The following is a 24,350-nucleotide window of genomic DNA, read 5'->3' as shown; positions in this document are numbered from 1 at the left end:
TTTATACAAAAATGTTTTATTTACTGCTTATATTTCTTTTCCCCCTTTCTATCCCCCAGCGGGGAACCCAGCCAGCTTCTACGGCTTCCTGCTGTCTGGTTCTTGAAAGTGGGGCTTTGGGGACATGGTTGGAGGTTACATAAGGTGGTGATGTCCTCACCCACCGGTTGTGGAAGTTGAAGGAAGCTTTCCTGCCTGGCTAAAGCTACAGCTGCTTCCCAGGTTAGCCCTTCAAGTCAAGAGGACCCCCTCCTCCACTGAATGGGTACAAGGAAGAGATAACACATGTCTCTCTGAGGTCCTGTCACTTATTGCTTCCATCCCACTCCAGGCCGAGGCGCCAGAGCTGAACCAATCTCTCACCTGGAGACGGAGTGGCAAGGTGGGGGTGGGAGGGGTGTGCTGCCATTCTGGGTCTTAATCAACAAACAGGAACAGGAGGAGGTTGGCCTGGCTGAACTGAAATGGGAGAGGGGAAGAGGACGGAGGAGAACTGAGGGTGGGTGTGGAGTAGGGCCACCTGTCAGGAGAGGTTCTGGCCCCTGTGGGAGTAGGCACTTCCAGCCCCACAACCACCTAGAAGAGGGAGAGCCCTGCCCCTACTTAGACAAAAGACTAATGACACAATAAACACTTTTGGTCTGAGAGTGCCAGGCAAGGACACCCATCGGCCCAGAAAAGGGCAGGCAGCCCTCACCTGATGGACATAGGCTTGGCTGCCTCCCTGGGCACCACAGCACACTCCAGGTAGCATTGCCCCTGCCTCGGCCATTACTGCCCCACCACAAGCTCTGTGTACCCCATGACCCTGTTGGAGATTGATGCTGCCGGCCAGACTCCAGCTGGCAGGGTGGTCACAAGGGCCCTGAGCTCCAGAGCCCTGCCGCTGGGGAGAGGCCGCCTGTGGAGATGTTAGGCTCTTTCCCACAGTCCTGCTGCTTTGAGCCAGACACACGGAACTCTCCTTGGAGGGCACCTGGCCCACAGGTTCTCGGGAAGACAAGATCCTAGGGAAGCACTCTCAGGGAGGAGGAAGAGCCTCAGAACATATTTGCTCCTGTCTTTCCTGTCACCTGCTCAGAAGTCCGAGTCTGCATCCATGAGCTCGGCCTCCATTAGGTTGGTGCGGGAGTGAATGGGCCCCAGGCCCTGCCGGCGGCCGTGAGCCCAGGCCGTGGGGGCCGGAGCACTGGGCAGAAATGGATCCTGCAGGGGACTGGGCTCTGGGCAGAACGGGTTGGAGACCAGGGTCCAGGCCCCTTGTCGGCAGGGTTCCCCAGCGCCCCAGGTGCTTGCTGCTACCAGGCATTTCTGCCGGGGCAGCTGAGGCAGTCGAGGAACAGCACTGGGGGCAGGGGCAGGGTGGTGCAGCTCCGGGGGTGGCCCCAGGGGGCACACCTCCTTCTTCCTCTTCCTCCTCCTCTTCTTCCGCCCCAGGCGCTTCTGCAGCTCCGGGGAGATCTCTGCTTCTACCAGCCACAGGTTGGCTTGTTCCTCTGGGGGCACTGACCAGGGGAGACAGAACACAAGCCTGGAGCCTTGGCTCTGTCCACACCACCCCTGCTCTCCCTGGACCCCTGCTTCTTTAGCTCGGAGACCCACACCTCTAGACTTCCAGCACCTCGACCCACCCTTCAGATTCTCTGGGGCCTTTCCTTCCTCCTGCCTCTCAGGCAGCCCCTGTGCCCTAAGCCCAGGAACACCCAGCCTCTGTGTCCCCCCCTTTCCTTCAGAAACCTGAACCTCATACCTGGGGTTGCCACAGGGGTGACAGACACATCCTGGGGCAGGATGGCTCCTCTCCGAGCCACCATCTTGGTGACATGCTGGGCCCAGGCAGAAGAGACATCAGCTGAGGGCTCATTGAGGTCAAAGGCCAAGCCCGCTATGGGAATAGAAGAAAAGGAGAAGGAGCAGTGACTCCCCAGCCCTGGTAGCAACGCCTCCCTTATTCAGCCCCATTCATCTTCGTCCAGCCAATCCCTCCTGCTCTACCCATTCAGAACCTGAAGAGAGGGGACTCAGGTTCCCAAAGGGCCTAACTAGAGGCTATAAATCCAGTTCTTGAAACCCTATCTTACTCTTGCCCAGGGAGAGCAACTAGAGAATTTAGGAGATGAAGGGAGAGGGAGGTGAGTCCTCTTGGAACCAAAGGACCAGCAAACAGGCCCAGGGGCAGAAGCAGAGAGGAGAGGATCCCCCAAAGGAGGGCCTGGAGAAGAATGAGCGTGTGAGTGAGAAAAGGGAGCACCCTGACCCCCACGCTCAATCTAGGTGCCCCGCCAAGCTGGCAGGGGATGTGGCACAGGTGCTGTGGCTGGCGGCTCCAACAGGGGGAAGGGGCTCATGCTCACCCACGGGCCCGTCGTGGGAGACCGTGTGCATGCTGAAGGACAGCTCTTGGCCAGGGTTCTGCAGCAGCTCACGCCGCTTGGAGAAGGCCTTGGCGATCATCTTGCTCTTCTTGATCCGTTTGGGCTCATCATCACTCTGCCCAGTCAACCTGAGAGCAGAAAGGGTGGGGGTGGGGCGTGGAGGTGCAGCTGGTGCTCATCAAATCTTGTGAAGGCCCAGTAATTCCATGCCCTCCAGGGAAGGGAGCTCAAGTCCCTGAAGGACTCTGAGTAGAGGACTTCTCTGCAAAGAGGTGGGCCTGGAATGCAGGGCTCCTGTGTGCCTGGCTCTCAAATCACTCTACTCTTAGAAGATGCTGGCAGCTGGCTCTACACTTGGCCATAGGCCCCAGACCTCCCAAGGACAGGGAGTGCCACCAGGGGGCAGTGATGAGCCACTGTGGTGGACATAGGTCTAGGCAAAGTCTAAAGATGGGGACCCCGGGCTGAGAGTAAGGTGGAGGGGCAGGACTACTGGCTGCTGGCCCCACCTGCACCAGGTGCGCCTCCAGATGAGCAACGTGGCCTTGGTCCAGACCCAGGTGCTCATGGAAATGCCAGTTCCAAACATGGCAAACAGGTTGATCTTCTCTACCAGGAGGCTAGGGCGATTCTTGATCTCACAGTCGGGGATGGGCTTCTTGGTGGGCAGCCCGATGGTCACATTGGCCTGGCACCTATGGTGAGGGATGGTAGACAGTGAGGCTCTCTGAGCTCACAGGGTGGCTACCCAGACAATCAATCCAAAGACTTTAGAAAGAGCTAAGCCCCACAGCACTGATTCTCAATCCTGGGTGCTCATTAGAATCCTCTGGGAAGGCTTTAATAGCTACTGATGTCTGGGCCCCACCCTAAATAATTAAACCAAATCTCTGGGGCAGAGAGGCCCAAGCACTGCTGTGGTTTAAAATTCTCAGACTGGAAGTTGGAACCTTTAAGAAGGAGCATGAAGCAGTCAGGGCATGAACTAGTGTCCCTTTTAATGGGCACTGGAACTGCTGTCCCTGTCACAGCAGGTGCTGCACTTTTTAGCAGCTGAGATGCCTTATTCCCACTGATTCATCCTCGTTACGACACAAAACACAGGGAAAACTAGCAAACATTAACAGGCTGTTAACCTAACTAACTATTCCTGTGCAGGGATCTACACTAAGCTCTGTAGGAGAATACACAGAATTAGAGCCGAGTCTACAGCCATACCACCCTGAACGTGCCCGATCTCGTCAGAATTAGAGCCAAAACATGAAATGGCTTCTTAACAGTGACAATCACAACAAATGCACCAGCCAGGCAAACACAGGGGTGCAGAGGGAAGGGTGAGGTTGAGCAGGGACTGGGAGGTTGTTTGGCAAAGTACAGAGCAACTGATGTCTTGGGCACCCAGACACCATCAGTGAAATCTGCTGTCTGAGGCAGGGCCCTGGCAGCTCCCTGCTGCACTGCAGAGGGGCTGTCCTCCCAGTCCTGCCTGCAGCTCCCACCACTGCTGCCTGCGAGCCCCTCACTCACAGCACGTAGTCCCGGAAGCTGCGCTCCCACTCAGCCTGGTTGAAGAAGTCATAGAAGTGGCAGCTGAAGGTAATGAGCACAAAGCCAAAGGCCAGGAAGCCAAAAATGCCTGTGGAGGACAGGGGCAGGACAGGACATTACCAATCCCAGGTACTGCAGCAGCAGTGGGGAGGAGGCCGGCTGCCCCAAGGCTCGAAAGCCTGCTGAGGCTGGGGTGAATTCATGCTGGGCTCAGTTCAAGAACTGCTTTCTCCAAAATAAAGCAAGACAGACACTTGAGGCAACTGTGGGAGGTCCCAAGTGGGAGGACAGTGGGCACAAGGAAGAGATCTTGACACCAACTTGAATTCTTCCATCCAAAAGGCCTTCTTTTCACCTGCCACCACCGCTACCACCTACACACACACCCCTTGTCCTTGTCCCCATGGCTGCTAACTCGTCTCACTGACTTACTGCACCCTGTAGGTCCCATAGCCTCAGGAGGGTGCAGTCTTGGGCTGGCCAGGACGTCAGACTGGCTTCCTGAGGCCACTCACCCAGACGCAGCATGGTCTCGTTGATCTTGCTGGCAGCCTTCTCACTCAGCAGCCCAGGGTGGTTGCTCTTGATGGAGAACAGAGTCATGACTCCTAAACAGAAAGGGGACCTCAGACATTAGAGGGCGTGAAGACACTCTCCTGGGAGGGATGGGTGTATGGGGAAGTGGGAGGGTGAAGGGTTCCACTGCCCTGGAGTCCCAAGTCTGATTGTGCCTGTGCTGATTTAAAGCTTGAGGAACTGGAGACACAGGAGAAAAAGAGCTGCTGGTGGCAGATCTGCCAGGGACTGGGATGACTGGGGCAGAGCCCAGATGGACAGTCAAGAAGAGAGAGAGGGAACCTCGGTCCTGGCACAGCTGCCCGAGTAAGGCGGTCAAAGCTGTTCTGATGGAAAAGGCATTAAACAAAGACTAGAGAACAGCACTGTCCAATAGAAAGATAACGTGAGCCACATACATAATCTCAACTGTTCTCGTAGCCACCTTAAAAAAAGTAAAGAGAAACAAGCAAGACTCACTCAATATACCTCATAAACCTAACACATCCAAACTATAATCATTTCAACATGTAATCCATGTAACAAGTTATTATTGATAAGAACTTATTACCATTATAATGATAATAATGACATTTTTTCATGCTAAGCCTTTGAAATGCAGTGTGTATTTTACACTTAGAACACATCTCCATTTGGACTAGACTCAACACACGTGGCCAGCGCTGCTGAACAGGACAGCACAGACACAGAACATAAATCAGAGTCCCAGACACTGCCACAAAGGGTGGAAAGACGTGGGCTAGGCAGAAGAATGACAGTTCAGGGTGAGGAAACTGAAATTGAGAAGGAAAACCTAACACTAGGTTAAACAGATAGCAAGGCTTATCACAGGGTGGCAGGTTGAGACAGGGAAGTCAGGGACCAGCAATTCTGTGCATGTCATGAAAACTGTGTGTTTATGTGTGCTGCAGACAGGAAAAAGATGGAAACCAAGCTCTGAAAGATTGGCAGTATATATAAAATTAATGTGCACACACATGACCAAGGTCTCCAAGTTGGTTCATGTGGACAGAGTGTGTTACTCAGGGTGCTCACCACATAGCACCCACCTAAGGGCCGACTGGGGCTGGAACCTAGCCAAAGCTCTGCTTGACAACAGATGAGCCCTGGGCCAAGGCTCTGCAGAAAAGAGTGGATTTTTCGGGCCAGCATAAAGGTGATGTCCAAGTGCTCAGGTGCTGTGTCTGCCCAGAGGGCCACCTTCTTCTACTTTGCACCAAAGCTGTGTACGAGGTAGCTGAGGTCTCGGAGTGAAGGCAGCAGAGCCGGCAGCTCCCAGCTCCTACTTACACATAGCAGGTGCTCAGCGTGTTTTATTGCCCGACAGGTGGGCTGGTCTTCACTTACCACGGATGAGGAAGTAGCCTCCCACAATGAGCACCAGGCCAATCGGGGCCAGCACGAAGCCGGCACGGTATCGGTAGTTCTTGTAGCCCACAAAACAGATGCCACTCACAGAATCCCCATCCACCTGCGGCAGCAAGGGGTGGAAGGGACGGTCAGTCACTGGCCCCCTCCCCGGAGCCCACCCCAACAGGTCCCCAGCCCCTTACCAGTCACTATACCTGGGCCACAGCAAGGATCGCCACAGTGAGGACGAAGGGGAGTGACCACGTGAGCAGGTGGAAGTAGGAGGTCTTGCCCGAGAGAGGCTGGTAGGTGGTGCCCAAGGCTTTGAAGGAGGTGTGCCAGGCATAGGTGAGAACCACAAACCAGACCACGCCAGCCATCAGGGCATAGTACACAATGACAAAGATGATGACGCAGGACAAGGTCTCATTGGAGCTGCACAGACATGTGGGATATCACTTGGGAAGGCCACTCTGTACTCCCTCCATCCTGTCCCCAGACCCTGGGCTGCTGAGGAATGGAGTTTACCAAGAGTCAGGGCTTGGAGACAGGACCAAGGTCAGACCTGAAGAGGCTCGCTCCCCTTTGAGCAGATGCAAACAATCAAAGTCCTGATATCAAAACCAAGGTCCTAACACTGGAGACTTTGGGTGCAATAACGCAGAGCTGAATCCTACCCGGAAATCTCACTTTCAAGTGCTACCTGTCCCTTTTGTGATAAACATACATTCCAGCCTTCCTCCTCCCACCCTCACCTCTGGGTCCCCAGACCACCTACGTGGGCTCCCCAAGCCTCATGGTGCCATCTGCACGGCAGACGATCTCCCGGCGGGCGCCGTCCATGAACTGGGCCAGCCAGCCAATGCTGCCCACGAAGAAGCACGCATTGACATAGAAGAGAATCACAGCAGGGTAGCGATTCGAGTTCCGCCAGTCAGCCACAAATGTGGCCTAGAAGATAGAACCACAAATGTGATGAGTGTTATTCCACTGAGCAGACAGACACCTTCATCTGAGTCCAGAACCCCTGATCATGACCTGCCCCAGGGACCCCCGCCTCTTCTGGCCTCCTCCCTCCACTCGGCTCCCTTCCCACTTCCCGGGCTGAGGATGCCCCGCCGCCTCCCCCTCCCCCACCCAGCTTGCCATCCTGCTGACCAGGGTGAAAAGTGTGCAGAGTCCCGTGACCGCCCCGAAGGCCGCGATGTAGCTGTGCATGTCCTGGTGCTCCGCCTCCGTGAACAGCGGGTTCTGGCACTGGATCCCGCAGCCCTCCACGTCCTCGTACCAGCTCTTGGGGTTGTCGGTGCGAACCAAAGGCGCTTCACACTGGCCCGAACTGTTGAACTTGATGTTCTGTACCTCGTTCTGACACCGGGGTGGGATGGGGAGGAGATGGTGCAAAGACAGCTCAGGGATGAGCCCCTTGTTTGGTGAAAGGAACCCAGTAGCATGGCATGGTGGTTTCCGGGATTTGAATCCCAGCCTGGCCACTCAATGGCTGTGCAGCCTTGGGCAAGTTATTTGACCTCTCTGTACCTCAGTTTCCCCATCTATAAGATAGTAGTACCTACCTGACGGTATGGTTTAAGGGTTAAATGAATCAATAAGTATAAAATACTTATAATGGTATTTGGCATATAGTAACAGTAACTGTATTATTACTATCATTATTACTGTTATTATTACCATTTACAATCTCTCGTTCACCACCCAGAACTAGATCATGTCCTTTGTCTTGGTGGCTCCAGCTGTTTCCGATGCACAGCCGTGACTCCCCACATGTAAGATAATGTCCTGAGGACAGGCTCCTATCATCCATGATGCCTATAACACCCCAACAGCCAACAGAGTGGGTGCACAAAAAATATTTGCTGAACATGTTCCCTTTGATAAATGAATGGACAATCCCAGAGAGCTGCAGTTTGGGTCTGTGGCCTGTTGACCCCACAGCTATAGGATTAGGGTCTCCCAGGAGAAAAAGGCTCAGGGCTCCCCTGCTCCCTGCTGGCCCCTGCCCTACATCGGGCCTGCCCAGCCTAGAGAGCCCAGACTTGCCCCATAGAGCACTCACCGGGCAGCCTTCAGGGAAGTGGTCAGGGGTGCAGCGCAGGAAGTCCGGCCAGCCCCGCTCCCTCTCCACGATGGCACAGGGGCCTCGGGTGGCCTGGCACAGGGTGCGGCTGGGCAGTTCTACCCGGTCATTCTCGCACTTGGGCATGTACACGGCACACAGCAAGGGCTGGATCACTGCCCAGCAGCGGGGGGCGTTCCGGAGGCCTGGAGGGTGGTGACAGTGTGGACACATTGCAGTGAAGACCCCTCCTCCTCTGACCCACAGACACAGCTGCAGCCCCAGGCCTTTGCCACACCACAGGCCATCACTGCACAGACCTGTCAGGCAGTGTTTCTCAACAGAGCACCTGGGCGCGACAATTCTTTGTGCTGTAGGACTGTTCCATGCATTGTAGGACATTTACCATCCCCACACCCTGCTAAGTAAATGCCCTTAAGTCATTGTGACAAACAAAAAATGCCACCCACCCCTCACCTCCACCTAGGGGCAGTGACTAGAAGGCCTGAAGAGGAACTTCGGGGAATGTTCTATTACATCAGATGCTGGTAATATTCTATTCTTGATCTGGTACTGGTTACACGAGTGTATTCACCTTGTGCAAATCAAGCTTATGATCTGTGCACTATACTGTATACTACAATTCAATTACAGTTTTTTAAAAGACAGCTTCCATTTCCAAATGCCCTGCTATGGAGTGGTAGCACCTCTGGTTGAGAACCCCAGGTGGATTTACCTTTTCAGGGGTGTTCCTGAAACTTTCTACAGGCTTCCTCCTGGGGAAGAGGGGGTTGTGGGGCCCACCCCTCACAGGGCCCACTCCCCAGCCCCGAGAGCCCCTGTTCCTCTTACCAAGCTGAGGTGAGAGAGAGAGGAGGTGGGGGCTTAGGAAGAGGTGGTCAGAGGAGCCAGGAACTCCAAAGCCAGAGGAGGAAGCAGGAGGTCAGATGGAGAGAAACAGAGGAGGCTCTGTCCAGTGCAGAGAGAGGAAAGGTGTGGTCAGCAAGACAAAAACGGGCAGAGGTCTCCCAGCACCCAGCACCCCTGCCCCAGTCCAGGCTCCTACCCTGCTCATCCCCGTAGCTGGCCCCACTCTGCACTCTTAGCCCCTCGAGAATCATCCCTGCTTCAGGAACATCTATTTCCCAAGCAACAAGTTGTTTTAGGAGAATCTTCTGAAGATGTGAGAGCCAAACAGGTGATTGTCACATTGTCAGGCTGGGGAGGATGGGGTGGGTACTGCTTTTTTGGGAGGAAGGCAACTTAGTGAAGGGTAAGCAGCAAGGGCACTGCAATTATCTGGCCTGGGTCCAAATCTTAGTGCCACCACCAATCTTGGTGCCATGTGATCTTGGGCAAAGTACTTAATCTCTAGCCTCAGTCTCCTCATCTGTAAAATGGGGATGATGGATTTACCTTGTAGAGCTATTGTGAAGAGTGAGATAAGGCATTAAATGTGCCTGGTACAGTATCTGTCGTGCAGCAAACACCCAGGAAACGTTAGCTGTTATTACTACCTGTCCAAGGCCTCTGTTCACAGGTCTCAGAGTCTATTCCAGGGCACAGGCCAAGTTCCTGCCAGTTAAGAAGCAATGTCCTCAGGCAGGAGTTCCTACTTGACTCAAATCAGAATCACCTGGGGAACCCTTATCACCTAGATCAGGGGTCCTCAAACTTTTTAAACAGGGGGCCAGTTCACTGTCCCTCAGACCATTGGAGGGCCGGACTACAGTTTAAAAAAAACTATGAACAAATTCCTATGCACACTGCACATATCTTATTTTGAAGTAAAAAAACAAATGAGCAAAAATACCCAAATGTGGCCCACAGGCCGTAGTTTGAGGATGCCTGACCTAGATGGTCACCTAGTCTCAGAAATACTGAGCAGGTGGGTGCCAGTGGAAAACAGTGGTGGGGGCGGGGGGCGGGGGGGGGGGGAAGCGCACAGCTGCGGGGAGGGGAGGGTTTGCCTGCAAAGCAGCACGAGAGAATCTATGAGGTGGTGGGACAGGTCACTATCTTGAATGTGGTGGCTGGTTACACAACTCTATATATTTGTCTAAACTCATAGAACTCAAAAAGTGAGTTTCACTGGATGTTTATTATATAATACATTTCCAGCAGTGGGGGAGGGAAGCTCTCTGCAGTACACTGTATTCTAGAGGAGCATCAGTTAATTTAAAATGTGTTATTTTTCTTGATTATGTGATATTTGCAGTGCCTGTCAACTTTTAAAAATGTGTAATTTGTTTTTCTTTTTTTTCTCATTTTAAATACTGTTTGATACTTTAAAAATAAACTCCCTAGGGAGAAAAGACAGATTATTAAATAACTATTAAAGGACAATTGAGGAGCCATCTAGGGAAAAGATATCTCACCCCATTTCTTATAGAAAAGTAAATTCCAGGGAACCAAAAATAACTACATTATTTTTCTCAAAATTAAAGTACTAGAAGAAAAGATGAGAAATGGTTTTCTAAACCTTGGAGTGGAGAAGGCCTTTTGAAGCATGACACAAAACCTATAAGCCATGAAATAAAAGATTTAAAGAAAAGACTTCAGAAAAATAGATGAATTCAGTAAGGTAAAAACAAACTCATAAAAGCAAGACACTGAGAAAATATATTTTCAATACATATCACAGGTAAAGAGCTAATTTACTTATATGTATAAAGTTCTTTCAAATCAGTAAGAATTGCATAACCCTATAGAAATATGGACAAAAGACAATAGATAACACAGAGAAAATGACAAAAAGTCTTCATAAACATAAAGAGATGTTCAACCTCACTCTTAATAAAGGTGAAATAAAACAATAAAATATACTTTTTTAACCTTGTATATTTTTCATCACTTTTTAAGTGATAAAGATCAAAACATTTGAAAATACTGTATTGTCAAAAGTGTAGGGGAAAACTAGTACTTTTATATATTGTTGGTAGGAATAAAAATTAGTAAACACTTATGGAGACCATTTTGCATTATTTATCAAAATTTTATATTAGCAATTCCATTTCACAGGTTCCCAAAGATAATATAGAAGATTATTCATTGCAGCATTGTTTGTAATAGCAAAGGATTAGAAAACAGCTTGAATTCATATCCATCAAAAGGAGACTGGCTAAATAGAATACCATACATCAATATAATAGAATACAATTCAGGTTAGAACTACAATCACTCATTGCTTAAAGACAGGAATATGATCTGAGAAATGCATCGTTAGGAGATTTTGTTGTTGTGTGAACACGATGGAGTATTATATGTACACAAACCTAGATGGTATAGCCTACTATACAGCCTACTATACACCTAGGCTGTATTGTAGAGCCCAGGGGTCCTCAAACTTTTTAAACACGGGCCAAGTTCACTGTCCCTCAGACTGTTGGAGAGTGCGCACTGTGGGCCCAGGGGAAGAGCTGGCTGCTAAGCAGGACAGGCAGCTGTGGCAAAAACACCTGGTGGGCCGGATAAATGTCCTAGGTGGGTGGCATGTTTGAGGATGCCTGGTATAGCCTATTGCTCCTGGGCTAGAAACCTGTGCAGCATGTTACTATACTGAACACTACAGGAAATTGTAACACAATGGTAGATGTTTGTGTATCTAAACATAGAAAAGCTATAATAAAAATACAGTATGATAATCTTATGGCACTACCATTGTATACGTGGTCTATTGTTAAATGAAACATCATTATGCATCACATCACTAGATAAGCTATGAAATGGAATGATGTCCAATATGTATTGTTAAATGGACATGGGTGAGTGGAGAACAGTCTGTAGAGCATGATACTGTTTGGGGCTACATCTGGACAGATGTCAGATATCTGTTAAAGGACACACAAAAACCAGTGTCGCTGATTGTCTCTGGGGAGGGGAAATGGATAGCTAGAAGCAAAGTAGGACTTAACTTTTGTTCCTTTTGAATTTTGTACCATGTACACCTACTACCTATTTTTTTTTAAGTAATTAAGCTTAAAAACAAAAGAAATATACAAATTACTAACATGGGGAAGCTCCCCAGAGAAGAGAAGGGAATGAAACTGAAAAGAGGAAGAAAGGGGACATCCATGTTATCTGTATTGTTTTGTTTTCTTTTAATAAAATATGAAATATAAAGAAAAATAGGAACCCAGATATTATAACAATATTAGTCTGCACTTTTCTATGTTCACAGACTTTTTTTTATTTTTTTGAGACAGAGTCTCACTCTGTTGCCGGGGCTGGAGTGGCATGGCGTCAGCCTAGCTCACAGCAACCTCAAACTCCTGAGCGCAAGTAATCCTTCTGTCTCAGCCTCCCAAGTAGCTGGGACTACAGGCATGCGTCATCATGCCCGGATAATTTTTTCTATGTATTTTTAGTTGGCCAATTAATTTGTTTCTATTTTTAATAGAGACGGGGTCTCGCTTTTGCGCGGGCTGATCTAGAACTCCAGACCTTAAGTGATCCGCCCACCTTGGCCTCCCAGAGTGCTAGGATTACAGGCTTGAGCCACCACTCCCGGGCTGTTCACAGACTTTTATTTTAATTAATTAATTTATTTATTTGAGGCAGAGTCTCGCTTTGTTGCTGTTCACAGACTTTTAAAAAAACATTTGCTCCTGAAGTCTTTGCTAATGAAAAAAAAAAAAAAAAAAAAAAACATTTGCCACAATTAGATCTAGAATTTTAAAAAGATTTTTTGTTTGTGTGATTCTGATGACCAGTCAAATTGAGAACCACTGTTGTAAGGTTGGTTTAACATTAGATAATTCAGGCCAGGTGCAGTGGCTCATGCCTGTAATCCTAGCACTCTGGGAGGCTGAGGCAGAAGGATCACTTGAAGCAGCGACTTCAAACTATGGCCACGGGCCACATGCTGCCCGCCTAGGGCATTTATCCGGCCCCCCTGCAGCTGTCTGTCCTGCTTAGCAGCCGACTGTCCCAGGCCCACAGTGCGCACTCTCCAAAGGTCTGAGGGACAGTGAACTGGCTCCCTGTTTAAAAAGTTTGAGGATTCCTGAGACTTAACGCCAGGAGTTGACACCAGCCTGAGCAAGAGTGAGACCTCATCTCTACTAAAAAATAGAAAAAAAAAAATTAGCCAGGCAACTAAAAACAGAAAAAATAAGCTGGGTATGGTGGTGCCCCGCCTGTAGTCCCAGCTACTTGGGAGGCTGAGGGAGGAGGATCGCTTGAGCCCTGGAGTTTGAGGTTGCTGTGAACTAAGCTAATGCCATGGTACTCTACCCTGGGCAACAGACTCTGTCTCAAAAAAAAAAAAAAAAAAAAGAAAATGCTGTTTATTACATTAGCAGATGAAAGAAAAACAATTATATGATCATCTCAATGGATACAGAAAAGTTGATAAAATTCAATATCCATCTATAAAATTAGGAATAAAAGAACTTTCTTAATCTGATGAAGTGTAACTAACTACAAGAAACCTATACCAAACACCATATTTAATGGTGAAAAGCAAAAAAGCTTTCTCTTTAGAATCCAGAACAGTCAAGAATGAAGGATGCTGCTGCTTTTTTTTTTTTTTTTTTTAATTTTTTTATTTTTTTATTTTAAGAACTCTTCCTGTGTCAAGGATGCTGCTTCTATTTAACAAGGTACTGGGACTGCAAACTAGTGCAACCTGTGTGGAAAGCAATATGGAGATACCTTAAAGAGATACAAGTACATCTGCCATTTGATCCAGCAATCCCATAACTGGTCATCTACCCAAAAGAACAAAAGACATTCTATAAAAAAGATATCTGCACTTGAATGTTTATAGCGGCACAATTCACAATTGCAAAGATGTGGAAACAACCCAAGTGCCCATCAATACACGAGTGGATTAATAAAATGTGGTATATGTATACCATGGAATACTATTCAGCTCTAAGAAACAAGGGTGATATAGCACCTCTTGTATTTTCCTGGACAGAGCTAGAACTCATTCTACTAAGTGAAGTATCCCAAGAATGGAAAAATAAACACCACATGTACTCACCAGCAAATTGGTTTCACTGATCAACACCTAAGAGCACATATAGGAATAACATTTAGCGGGCATTGGGCAGATGGGAGGGGGGAGGAGGGAATGGGTATATACATACATAATGGGTGTGATGTGCACCATCTGGGGGATGGACACCTTGAAGCTCTGAGGGGTGGGGACAAGGGCAACATATGTAACCTAAACATTTGTACCCCCACAATATGCAGACATAAAAAACAAAGAAAAAAATAAAACAAGGTACTAGAAACCTTAAGTAGAGCAATAGAGATAAATAAAAGGTATAAGGCTTGAACAGGAAGAAACAAGATTCATTATTCACAAATGATATGACTATGCATGTAGAATAAGTTTAGCAAGTTTACTGGATTCAAAATCAATTGTATTTCTATGTATAAGCAACAAACAGAAAGTGAAATAAATACTAAAGGCATCATTTACAACAGCATCAAACACATCAAGTACCTAGGAATAAATCTAATAAATAATATGTATTTAAGAACTCTGTACAGAAAACTGTAAAAAACATTGAGAAAACAAAATAAGATCTAAATCAACAAAAATATACACATGTTCAATGTTTGAAAGACTCAGTATTGTAAAGATGTCTTCTTCCCCCAAATGAATCTATATAGTCAATGCAATCCCAATAAAAATCACAAGTGTTTTTATATTAAAACACAAAGGATCAAAAATAGCCCAGACTCTCTCCTAGATACTGATGTACTGTAGAGTAGCCTAAGTTCATATCCTGTGGTTCACAAACCATTCTTGGAGAAATTTAGGGGTCTATGAACTTGGATGGGAAAAAAAGTATACCTAACTAAAACTTAGCCCTTCCTCAGCCCTTCCATAATTCCAGTTATGAATGTAGGCAACATACCACAGAACATGTAAGCAGTACCTTTGGCTTTGTCACAAACGGAAATCAGATGTTTTTCTTGCAGATATCTCAAAATGTTGTCAATGCTCATCACCACTTCATCATGATAGTGGTTATTATTATACCTGGACTAGATCTTATAGAAGTGCATATTCTTGTTTTTTATATTTGACAACTGTATATAAATATAATTCATTTCCCTGGTAATCCTATATGCTTTTTAAAAATCCTATGTGTCTTACCTTATGAATTTTAAAATATTATGTTGATTGAAAGGTGGTGATTTCTTAATAAATAAGAAATTAATAAAATAAAAAGAAAAAACAAATAAATAAAAGTAAAAATATTATGTTGAGAAGGAGTGCATACAATTTACCAGAGTGCCAAAGAGGCACATCACTCAAAGAAGGGGAAGAACCATGCTATAAAAATATGGTCATTAAGATGTTGTGATACTGGAAAGGGACAAACAGACCTATGGAACAGAATAAAGATCCCAGAGATAAATACATACATTTGATTTGCTGCAGAGTGGTGGAGAAAAGATTTTTTTTAAACAAATAATATTGAGATAATATATGTGAAACTGGAGTTATACAAAAAACAACTCTGGGTAAATTATATACTTAAAATAACAGGAAAATCAATAAAGTTTTAGAACAGGGGTCCTCAAACTTTTTAAACAGGGGGCCAGTTCACTGTCCCTCAGACCATTGGATGGCTGGACTATAGTTTTAAAAAAAACTATGAACAAATTCCTATGCACACTGCACATATCTTATTTTGAAGTAAAAAAACAAACGGGCAAAAACAACCACATGTGGCCCACGGGCCGTAGTTTGAGGATGCCTATTTTAGAAGATAACGTAAGAGAATAAATTCATGACTTTAGGGTAGGAAAATATATATATATTTTTGAGACAGAGTCTTGCTTTGTTGCTCAGGCTAGAGTGAGTGCCATGGTATCAGCCTAGCTAACAGCAACCTCAAACTCCTGGGCTCAAGCAATCCTTCTGCCTCAGCCTCCCGAGTAGCTGGGACTACAGGCATGCGCCACCATGCCTGGCTAATTTTTTTATATGTATAAGTTGGCCAATTAATTTCTTTCTATTTTTTTATAGTAGAGATGGGGTCTCGCTCTTGCTCAGGCTGATTTCAAACTCCTGATCTCAAGCAATCCACCCACCTCGGCCTCCCAGAGTACTAGGATTACAGGCGTGAGCCACCTCGCCCAGCCGGAAAATATTTTTTAAAACAAGACACAATAAGCACTAATGATAAAAAGTTTGATAAATCACTACCTTTAAGTTCAGAACTTCTGTTCAACAGAAGACACAAAGAGAATGAGAAGGCAAGCTACAGAATATTAATACATGATATTTTCAACACATAAAACCAACAAAGATCTTATATCTAGTATATATGAAGAAGCTATACACCAGTGGCTCAAACCTGTAATCCTAGCACTGTGGGAGGCCAGGAGTCTGAGACCAGCCTGAATAAGAGCATGATTCTCTCTCTACAAAAAATAGAAAAATTAGCCAGGCATGGCAGTGAGCACCTGTAGTCCCAGCTACTTGGGAGGCTGAGGTAGGAGGATCCCTCAAGCGCAGGAGTTTGAGGTTGCAGTGAGCTATGATGACTCCACTGCACTCTAGCCTGGGTGACAAAGCAAGACTCTATCTCAAAAAACAAACAAACAAACAAACAAAAAAAAAACGAAGAAGAGGAAGAAGCCCTAAAAAATCTTACAAAAATGACAGACATCCCTATGGAAAAATGGGCCAAAGATGTGAACAGACATTTCACAAAAGAAGAAATTCAAATTGCCAGTAGCCTTTGAAAAGGGAAGTAATCAGGGAAATACAAATTAAAACCACAAATATATATCACAATATATCCACTAGATTGGCAAAATATTTAAAGGCTGACAATCCAAGTGTTGGGGATCACAGGGACAAATGATAACTCTACATGGCTAGTGAGAGTGTAAATTGGTGCAGCCACTTTGAAAAACAGTTTGGTGTGAGCTGAAGGTAGGCATGTAGGCATGCCCTGTTATCTAGCAATTCCACTCCTTAAGTATGTACCTGAGGGAACTTCCGCCAGGTGCACCAGGATATACATAAAAGGCTATTCAAGGCAATGTTATTCACAGTGGGCAAAATTTAGAGACAACAACAAAATGGATGAGTAAACTGCAGTATATTCATACAATGGAATACTATTCAGCAATGAAAAACAAGCTGCAGTAACACGGATGAATCGATGAATCTTACAAAATAATGTAGAGTAAAAGAAGCTAGCCATAAAAGAATACAGGCAGCATCACGCCATTTGTACAAAGTTCAAAAACATGCAAAACTGAAATATACTGTTAAGGGATTCCAAACTGGGTAGTAAAACTACAGGGAAAAACAGAAATGATTATCAAAACCATCAGGATAGTAGCTACATCTAGAGAAGGGGGGAGAAGGATGTGACTAGATGAGACAGAGGGGAAGATTCTAGGGTCAGACCATGTTCTAGTTCTTGACCCATGTGTCACTTTATAATTAGCTATGATTTAGGACCTCTGTGTTTTATGCACTTTTCTGTATGCACACTATATTTCACAATTAAAAAGTTAAAAACCTGAAGCAAAAATGAAAATTTGGGCCGGGTGCAGTAGCACATGCCTGTTGTCTCAGCTATTTGGGGAGCTGAGGCAGGAGGATTCCTTGAGGCCAGGAGTTTAAGGGAATATTGCATTCTGATCAGGTCTATAAATAGTAACTGCACACCAGCCTAGGCAACAAAACAAGACCCCCAGCTCTAAAAAATTAATTAATTAATAAAAAATAAATTTAAAAAAAGAAAGAAAACTTGGGCCCATGGATGTTTTTCTGTATTTTTACATTTTCCCAAAATATATATTCTTTTAACTGATTCTGGTCACCAGCCAGGTCTGGGAACAGCTCTAAGGAAATTCTTCCTGATTTGCCCCTGCAAATAACTCATCATCACCAACATCCCTCCTCTCACCTCTCAACTCAATATGTGAGAGGCAAATGAGACATTCCTCCCAGTTTTTCTGTTTCTTTCCTACTCACTGACTGTGCTTGGGCCGGGTGACAAGACCACACACCCAGGTACACACGAAGAGCGCAGCAGTGGTCAAGGAGGCTACGTGCTGGCTCTCAGGGACCTATTTTTCTTGCCAGCTGCTGGCCTCTCTGCTTTCTTGCCCCATTTACTAAACCAGGTTCGGCCGACGGTGGACCACGGCCTGGACATTATGTTTATCTGGTCAGCTTGGAATGCCTGGGAGGAGAAATTTCCAGCTGTAATAGGGAGAGATGCTAAGTGATTGAAGTAGCCCAAGGCCAGAGAGAGGAAAGACATAGGAGAGCCCTGAGGTCTATACAGACCTAGAAATTGGACCAACCTGAGCTATAAACTTCCTCAATGGCATCCTTCCAAAGCCTCAGCAATCTGGGCCAAAGAAGCACATAGTGGCCATCCCTTTTCAGCAACTCATATTTCCAGATCTGCTGGGAATCTCCACATAAATGTCCAGCAAGCACCTCTAACTCACACGGCTAAAACTGAAGCCATACTTTCTTCCTAAATCTACCCCTCTTCTGGCACTCTCTAAACTAGAGAAAGGGAATGGCACCACCTCTCATCCAAGCCTGAAACTTGGGGCCTCCTGCTCACTCAGGCCTCTCATTCAACTCATCAGCAAGTCCCACTGGTTCTACCTCTGACACTCAGAGGGATCTGCCCACTTCCTCCAGTCTGTTGCCCCAGAGCTGACCGCCAGCATCTCTCACCTGGACTACTTCAACCATGCCCTGGGCAAGAAGCCAGGCTCCAGGCTTCCCCTACTCCCATGGCTTCTTCTTCTTCTTCTTCATTTTTGTCCCTAACAAGCTCAACTGAGGTGCCATCCTATGGATTCTTCACATAGCACCCAAAGAGAGCTTTCTAGAATGCAAATATGATTACGTTTCTCCTTTGCTTAGAAGTCTTCAGTGGCTCCTTATTGTCCTCTGGTTAACATCCAAACTTAATATGGGGTATGGATGAATCTCTTTTTGGTCTTATCTCTTCGAATTCTACCCTTCACACACTTTCATCCAATTCTACTGCAATTCTTATACTTTTAACCTTAAAGGTACCAAGCCCTCTTACTTCTACACTTTTGTACATTCTATTTATTTCCTCTTCCTATCCCTTCATGACCCAACCCTCCCTTGGCCCAGGTAGTTCTTGCTTATTTCTCAAGGCATGGGTTAAATGTCAGTTCTCCTGGGGATCTTTCCTTGTTCCCCAAAATCCTTTGTGTTCTTTCAGCATCCCAGAATGTCACAATATCTTTCACAAGTGTTTCTAAAGCCTGTTTAACTGTCTGCCTTCCTCTTGATGACACAGGGATCATGTCTGTATTGTTCATCTTTATATGCCCCAGAACTTGACCCAGGGTGTGACATAGAGCATGCACTCTATACATAACTGAATGAATGAGTACATATATAGCTGTGGATATATAGGCTTTGTAAAAAAAAAAAAAAAAAAAAGTAAAGACCAAGACTCTACCTTCAAAAGTTTACCAGATGAAGACAACCTAGATCATCCTCATCCTTTATCCACAAAACACTTCCAAAAGCTGGGTGACACTGACCATATCTAATGGCAAATCAATACCACTCACTCAGGATGGGACAAATCACTAGCCAGGGGTTCCCAGCTGAAGACCTGGCTGTGATTTTCACACATGGCTCAGGTTCAGTCTACCATCCATGACTCAGCTCACACCAACACCTGCTCTGGCCTTACTTCATAAACCAGGAAGCAGCAAGACCCAAAGCAGAAAGAGTACAACCAGAACACACTTGGGAATAGGACTGAGCTGAGGGATGGTGGATGTAGCAGAGAAGAGCTCAGAGTGAATTCACTGCCATGGGCTCAGTGCTGGTGCCTCTACAAGGAGCCTGCCCTGCCACAGGCACAGCTAATGAGATTTGAACCTGCACAGCCAGCAGATGGTTCTAACTCTTACACTTTCCTGCCAGAACCACTTGGGCCTGCTCAGCAGCTGCTGTCAGGAGCATGGGCGGGAAAGAAGTTCCTACCCTTCCTCCTTGATCTGATGGTAACTACAGAGGGGCAGCATCAAATATGCATTTTACTTAAGAGAATTCGACCAAGGGCCCCCACAAAATCCAGAGAGAGCGGGAGAGAGAATACCCTCTCAGAGCATGAGCAACTCAGAACTGGGTGAGATTCTAGCACTGAGAGACTTGGATTTTCCATGCAGCTGGCTCCCAAACTCAAGTCTCATTTCAAGTGGTGCTCAAAGAAACCTTGCTTAATCTTTCTTTCATGTTCCTTTTTTATTTTCAGTCTTTTGCATGTATGTAAAAGTGTTTAAAGACTACAATCATATTTTCTATATATACCATTCTTACATGTATACACCACTATATGTTACACATTTATGCAAACATCATAAAAGGAGCACAAAATCACGAAGACCTTACATTACGGTAATATGTGGATTTTTCAGAGCTATTGTTGATTACACACAGTTTCTATCTTATGTGTTGACTTTAGAACATGATCCCCACATAGGATACAGCTCTATCTCATGGGTACCATCTTCCAAGTTCCTCCTTCAGCATCTGCCCCAAGCCAAGAAACCTTTATGGCCTTGTCCAAGATCCCACAAAGGCTGAGAACTCTAGTGACCAAGCTGACAATGACAAGCAGCCTATATACATACACTCTACCCCTTAGGGTCCTCACCAGCCCCTGGGCAGAGCTAAGAGATGTGGCACCCCAGGCCTGTCAAAAGGAGGAGGCTCCTAGGTCTGCTGCTGGCTCCTAATTTTGTTTTCTCTTTCAAAGACAGTTTTGGAATCATACTGGCCAGAAGTGAGGGATGACAAGGCCAGTTCCCTTCTCTAGTATCCTCCAGGGCCCACCCTCGAATGCCCCCATCCAGAACAGTGACAGATGGGGACACAGTCCACTCCACACAGCTAAGGAAGGACCTATTTGGGTTCAGTCCGTAGTTTTTCTCCCGCCTTGCCATAATCCCTCCCCGACAAGAGATGGGGGACCTCTGAGACCTCAAACCACCATGAAAGTATTACCCAGGGGTCTCAATAGCCCAGACTTACGTGTCCTTCCACAACCCCGACCAGCCTGAGGATCCAAATTTCCCAAAAACACACAAGTAATTGTAAGAATGGTCGAATTCCTTTATAACCCCTTGCATGGATCAGAGTCCCCATTTTTCAGATGAGGAAACTGGGAAATCTCCTGCCAAAGCCAGACAAGATCCCAGTTTTCCAGACTTCCTGTCACCCAAATCAAGACCAACAGAACTTTCTGGTTACCTCTTAATTATTCATCACCAAAAGGTTTCTTTTCCTTCCCAAGTCCTTTTCACTCATTCTTTTCGCCTACCCTTTCTCTCCAAATACCTAAACCCCTTCCACAGCCATCCTTCCCTTTTTCTTCTCCACCTGCGATTCCCCGAAGATATTAAACACCTTCTTGAATCCCAGAGGATCTTCAAGAGCAGGTAGAGCATCTCCTCTTCTTAAAACATGTCCTTTTCTGTGGGTCAGAGCCCCCTCCTCACAGGCCCCTCATCCCCCACCCTCTGCTCACGACCCTGCTCAGGCCCTTTGTGACCCGTCTCTTCAACTTCCTCACCCTCCCTGTCCCAACACCAAGGGTCCCTTCCTGCGCGTAACCGCCCCCAAAGTTTCGGACTCTGTCCCTCCAACCCTCCCAGGTGCAGCCCCCGCCCTCTCAGAAGCTCAGGCCTGACCTATTCTTTCCACAGTGCCCCCATCCCACCAGCGCAGCCCCCAGAGGCCCTGCTCCGGCGTGCTTACCCGACCAGAGCACGAGCTTGCCGTGCGCTTCCTCCTGGGAGTCCGAGTCCCCAGCCAGCAGCGTGGAGGTGGCCCCGTAGGGCAGCGCCGAGCCCAGGCACACGTTGTAGCGCAGCGGCTCGCAGGGGGCTGCCCGGCCGCAGTGGCTCAGCAGCGGCGGCGGGCCAGTCACGGCCCCGCTCCTTCTCGTGCTCACGCCCGCGCTCCGCGGCCCAGACCCAGTCGCGTTCCCGCTCAAGGCCGCCCCCCGGCCCGGGCCCCCCAGCAGCAGCAGCAGCAGCCCCAGGAGCGGGAGCTCCAGCCCCCGCGCGGGGCGGGCAGCGGCCATGGCCAAACCCGCCAACTCAGCAGAAGCCCCGGCGCCCCCGCCCGCTCCCCGGAGCCCCCAGGCCACACGCGCAACCCTCGGGGCCGCGGAGGCGGCTCAGGCGACCTGTGCGCCCCGCAAGTCCGGGCCCGGGCCTCCCCGGACGCTCCGCGCGCCACGGCCCCTCGGCGCCCAACTTCGCAAACTTTGGAACCAGGGGCCCATGTTGGGCTGCAGAGGCCCGGGCCGGGATGCACAATTCCCCAGCCCCTCGCCTGGCAATCCGAGTTGTCTTCAGCCCCGGGACCCCTCTGGACCCCCAATCCCCAACCCCATTCCCTCTCCCACCGTTAAAACCAACTCCCGGCCGAGCGAGGGAGGCTGGCGCAGGCCGAGGGTTCGGGACTGCGTCTCCGGCTCCGCCCCCGCGCCAGCCCGCGGCCCAGCAGCCACCTTCGCCCGAGCGCGCCGCAGCCCCCCGAGTTCTCCCCGCCGACTACCCGCTCCTTTGTTGCTCTAGCTCGCTCGGCTCTCTGGAATGCATGGGCCTCGCTGAGCCAAGCCCGGCCCCCCCTTCGCCGAAGCTGTGGGAGGGACGGGACGAGGGAGGGGAGGGGAGGGGAGCGGAGGGGAGGCGAGAGAGGAGGAGCGCGAGCTTCGGCGTCCTCGCGCCCGGAGGGGCCCGAGCTGGGGGGACCTGGGGGGATCCGGTGACCCTGACCGCCGCCGCCCCGGCCCGGGGAAAGAGATGGATGGAAATCGTGGGCCGGAGTCACAACTAGAGATAAAGCCTTCACCTTAATTGGTCTGAGGATCGTTCAACTTGGTAGTCCGTAGGGAGCGGACTTTTCTCCTGGTTTAGTGTGGTAGAGTTAGGGGATGCCTGAAGTCAGCGGCAGCTCGTACCCCATCCCTGCCGTTTCCCAGGCCCGCCAGTCTTTCCTGCTTTTGATTGGATCTTACAGTTTATCCCGGGGCCCCAAGGAAAAGAACTTGGGTTTGGTGTTCCCGCTTCTCCAAATCCTTCTGCAGTTTTCTGACTCTCAGTGATGACCTCAGAGTCACCCACAAAGCTACCCGCGTTGCTGTTACCTGTGGGAGCAGGTGTCTGGAAATGAAATGTGCCAACATCAAGACTTTATTGCCACAAATGTGTGCAGTCTGAACTGTGGTTTCCAGTGACTCGCCTTGGCGTGTTTTGGTTGTGTCCCAAGGAAGCCAGTCCTTCTTTGATGGCCCTTGTTGCTAATGCGCCTGAGGAAGTTTCTGCTGTTCCTCTTCCCCACTCTGCTCATTTTGTTTTTTCTCACTTTGTGCATCATGCTTTCAGTCACCACACTTAATTTCACCCAGCAGCAGTTACTCCTGCATAACCAACCACGTATGACCCCGTGTGACTAAGGGTCCAGCCAGGAGAGTGAGCTTGCATGGAGCAACTTACCCACCTTGCTGCTCCGACATCACACCAGGGTAGTTTTTACCTTCTGATCCCTGGAAGACTAGCTTATAGCCTAGCTGAAGCTGAAGTTCGGTTACCTTTCACTGTTTAAGAGCAAATTAGCTATTGCACTTTAGCTAACATCCTTAATTGGCACATGAGCCCAGAAAATGAGAAAGAGAGAGAGAATTTAGTCTATCTAGCAAGTCTTTCTAAAATCTCGGGATGTGCATAGCATGGTGACATCCTTGAAGAACTTGAGGACTTACATTTTACTGTGGAGACAAGGCTTGCCCTCAAGAAACATATATCATGACAAAGCAGCAAAGTTTCCTCCTCAGTGGCAGGGGCTTTATCTTATTCTCTTTGTGTTCACAAAGCATCTAGTTCAGTCGGACATGCTTATCAATCACTTAATAAATAAGCTGCCCAAATGAGGTGTCCTATGAGTATACTACAGGAATTTATAGCAGAGAGGTCAGTGTGAGTAGAAGTGGAAGCGATGGGTTTTGAATTCAGGACTGAAGTGTGAGTAGGAAGAGTTAGAAAAGTAAAGAGGAGTAGAACAGGCATCAGAGGTGAAGGAAACTATGACTGTAGCTCAGAGCATGACTGGCCTGGCTGGTACTCAGGAGGTAGGGACCAAGGTAAGTATGGAAACTGATTGGTAAGAGGCCTCAATTGACAGAGGAATTAAGGCTTAATTTTATTAGAAATTAGAAAACAGTGCAAATTTTGACCAGGGGAGTATTATTAATCCTTAGTAATAAGCCAATGTGAGGATGGTATGAGGGCAAGAGGCTGGAGACAGGGGGCCATTTTGAAGGAAATCATTGGTGATTTATGGATGAAGTGGAAATAGACTGTCATCAGGGCATAATATTCCCACTGGAAAAATAATTTAAGACATA

At 47.8% G+C, this 24,350-nt stretch overlaps 1 protein-coding gene across 1 annotated transcript; it reads right to left on the bottom strand.

Annotated features, from left to right (window-relative positions):
• On the bottom strand, positions 1-22,561 carry SMO (smoothened, frizzled class receptor). The gene is made up of 12 exons (XM_012789185.3): positions 21,695-22,561; positions 7,924-8,129; positions 7,008-7,217; positions 6,628-6,800; positions 6,065-6,284; positions 5,847-5,970; positions 4,439-4,531; positions 3,903-4,011; positions 2,885-3,070; positions 2,355-2,503; positions 1,751-1,885; positions 1-1,505 (listed from the first exon to the last, which is right to left on the bottom strand). The coding sequence occupies exons 1-12, from the start codon at positions 22,020-22,022 to the stop codon at positions 1,078-1,080; spliced, it is 2,361 nt and encodes a 786-aa protein (XP_012644639.1). The 5' UTR covers positions 22,023-22,561; the 3' UTR covers positions 1-1,077.
• Between the last annotated feature and the right edge of the window lie 1,789 nt (positions 22,562-24,350).

The sequence above is a fragment of the Microcebus murinus genome, chromosome 9 (genome assembly GCF_040939455.1).
Source record: "Microcebus murinus isolate Inina chromosome 9, M.murinus_Inina_mat1.0, whole genome shotgun sequence".
Classification (NCBI taxonomy): domain Eukaryota; kingdom Metazoa; phylum Chordata; class Mammalia; order Primates; family Cheirogaleidae; genus Microcebus; species Microcebus murinus.
Note: the sequence above shows the minus strand (reverse complement) of the source record. Positions and strands in the feature narration are given on the sequence as shown.

Coding starts and splice junctions, on each gene's coding strand:
- SMO (XM_012789185.3), bottom strand. CDS start 22,022: ATGGCCGCTGCCCGCCCCGCGCGGGGGCTGGAGCTCCCGCTCCTGGGG. Junction 5,971..6,064: donor CGATCCTTGCTGTGGCCCAG/GTATAGTGACTG, acceptor TTGCTGCCGCAG/GTGGATGGGGATTCTGTGAG. Junction 2,504..2,884: donor TGGAGGCGCACCTGGTGCAG/GTGGGGCCAGCA, acceptor TTCTGCTCTCAG/GTTGACTGGGCAGAGTGATG.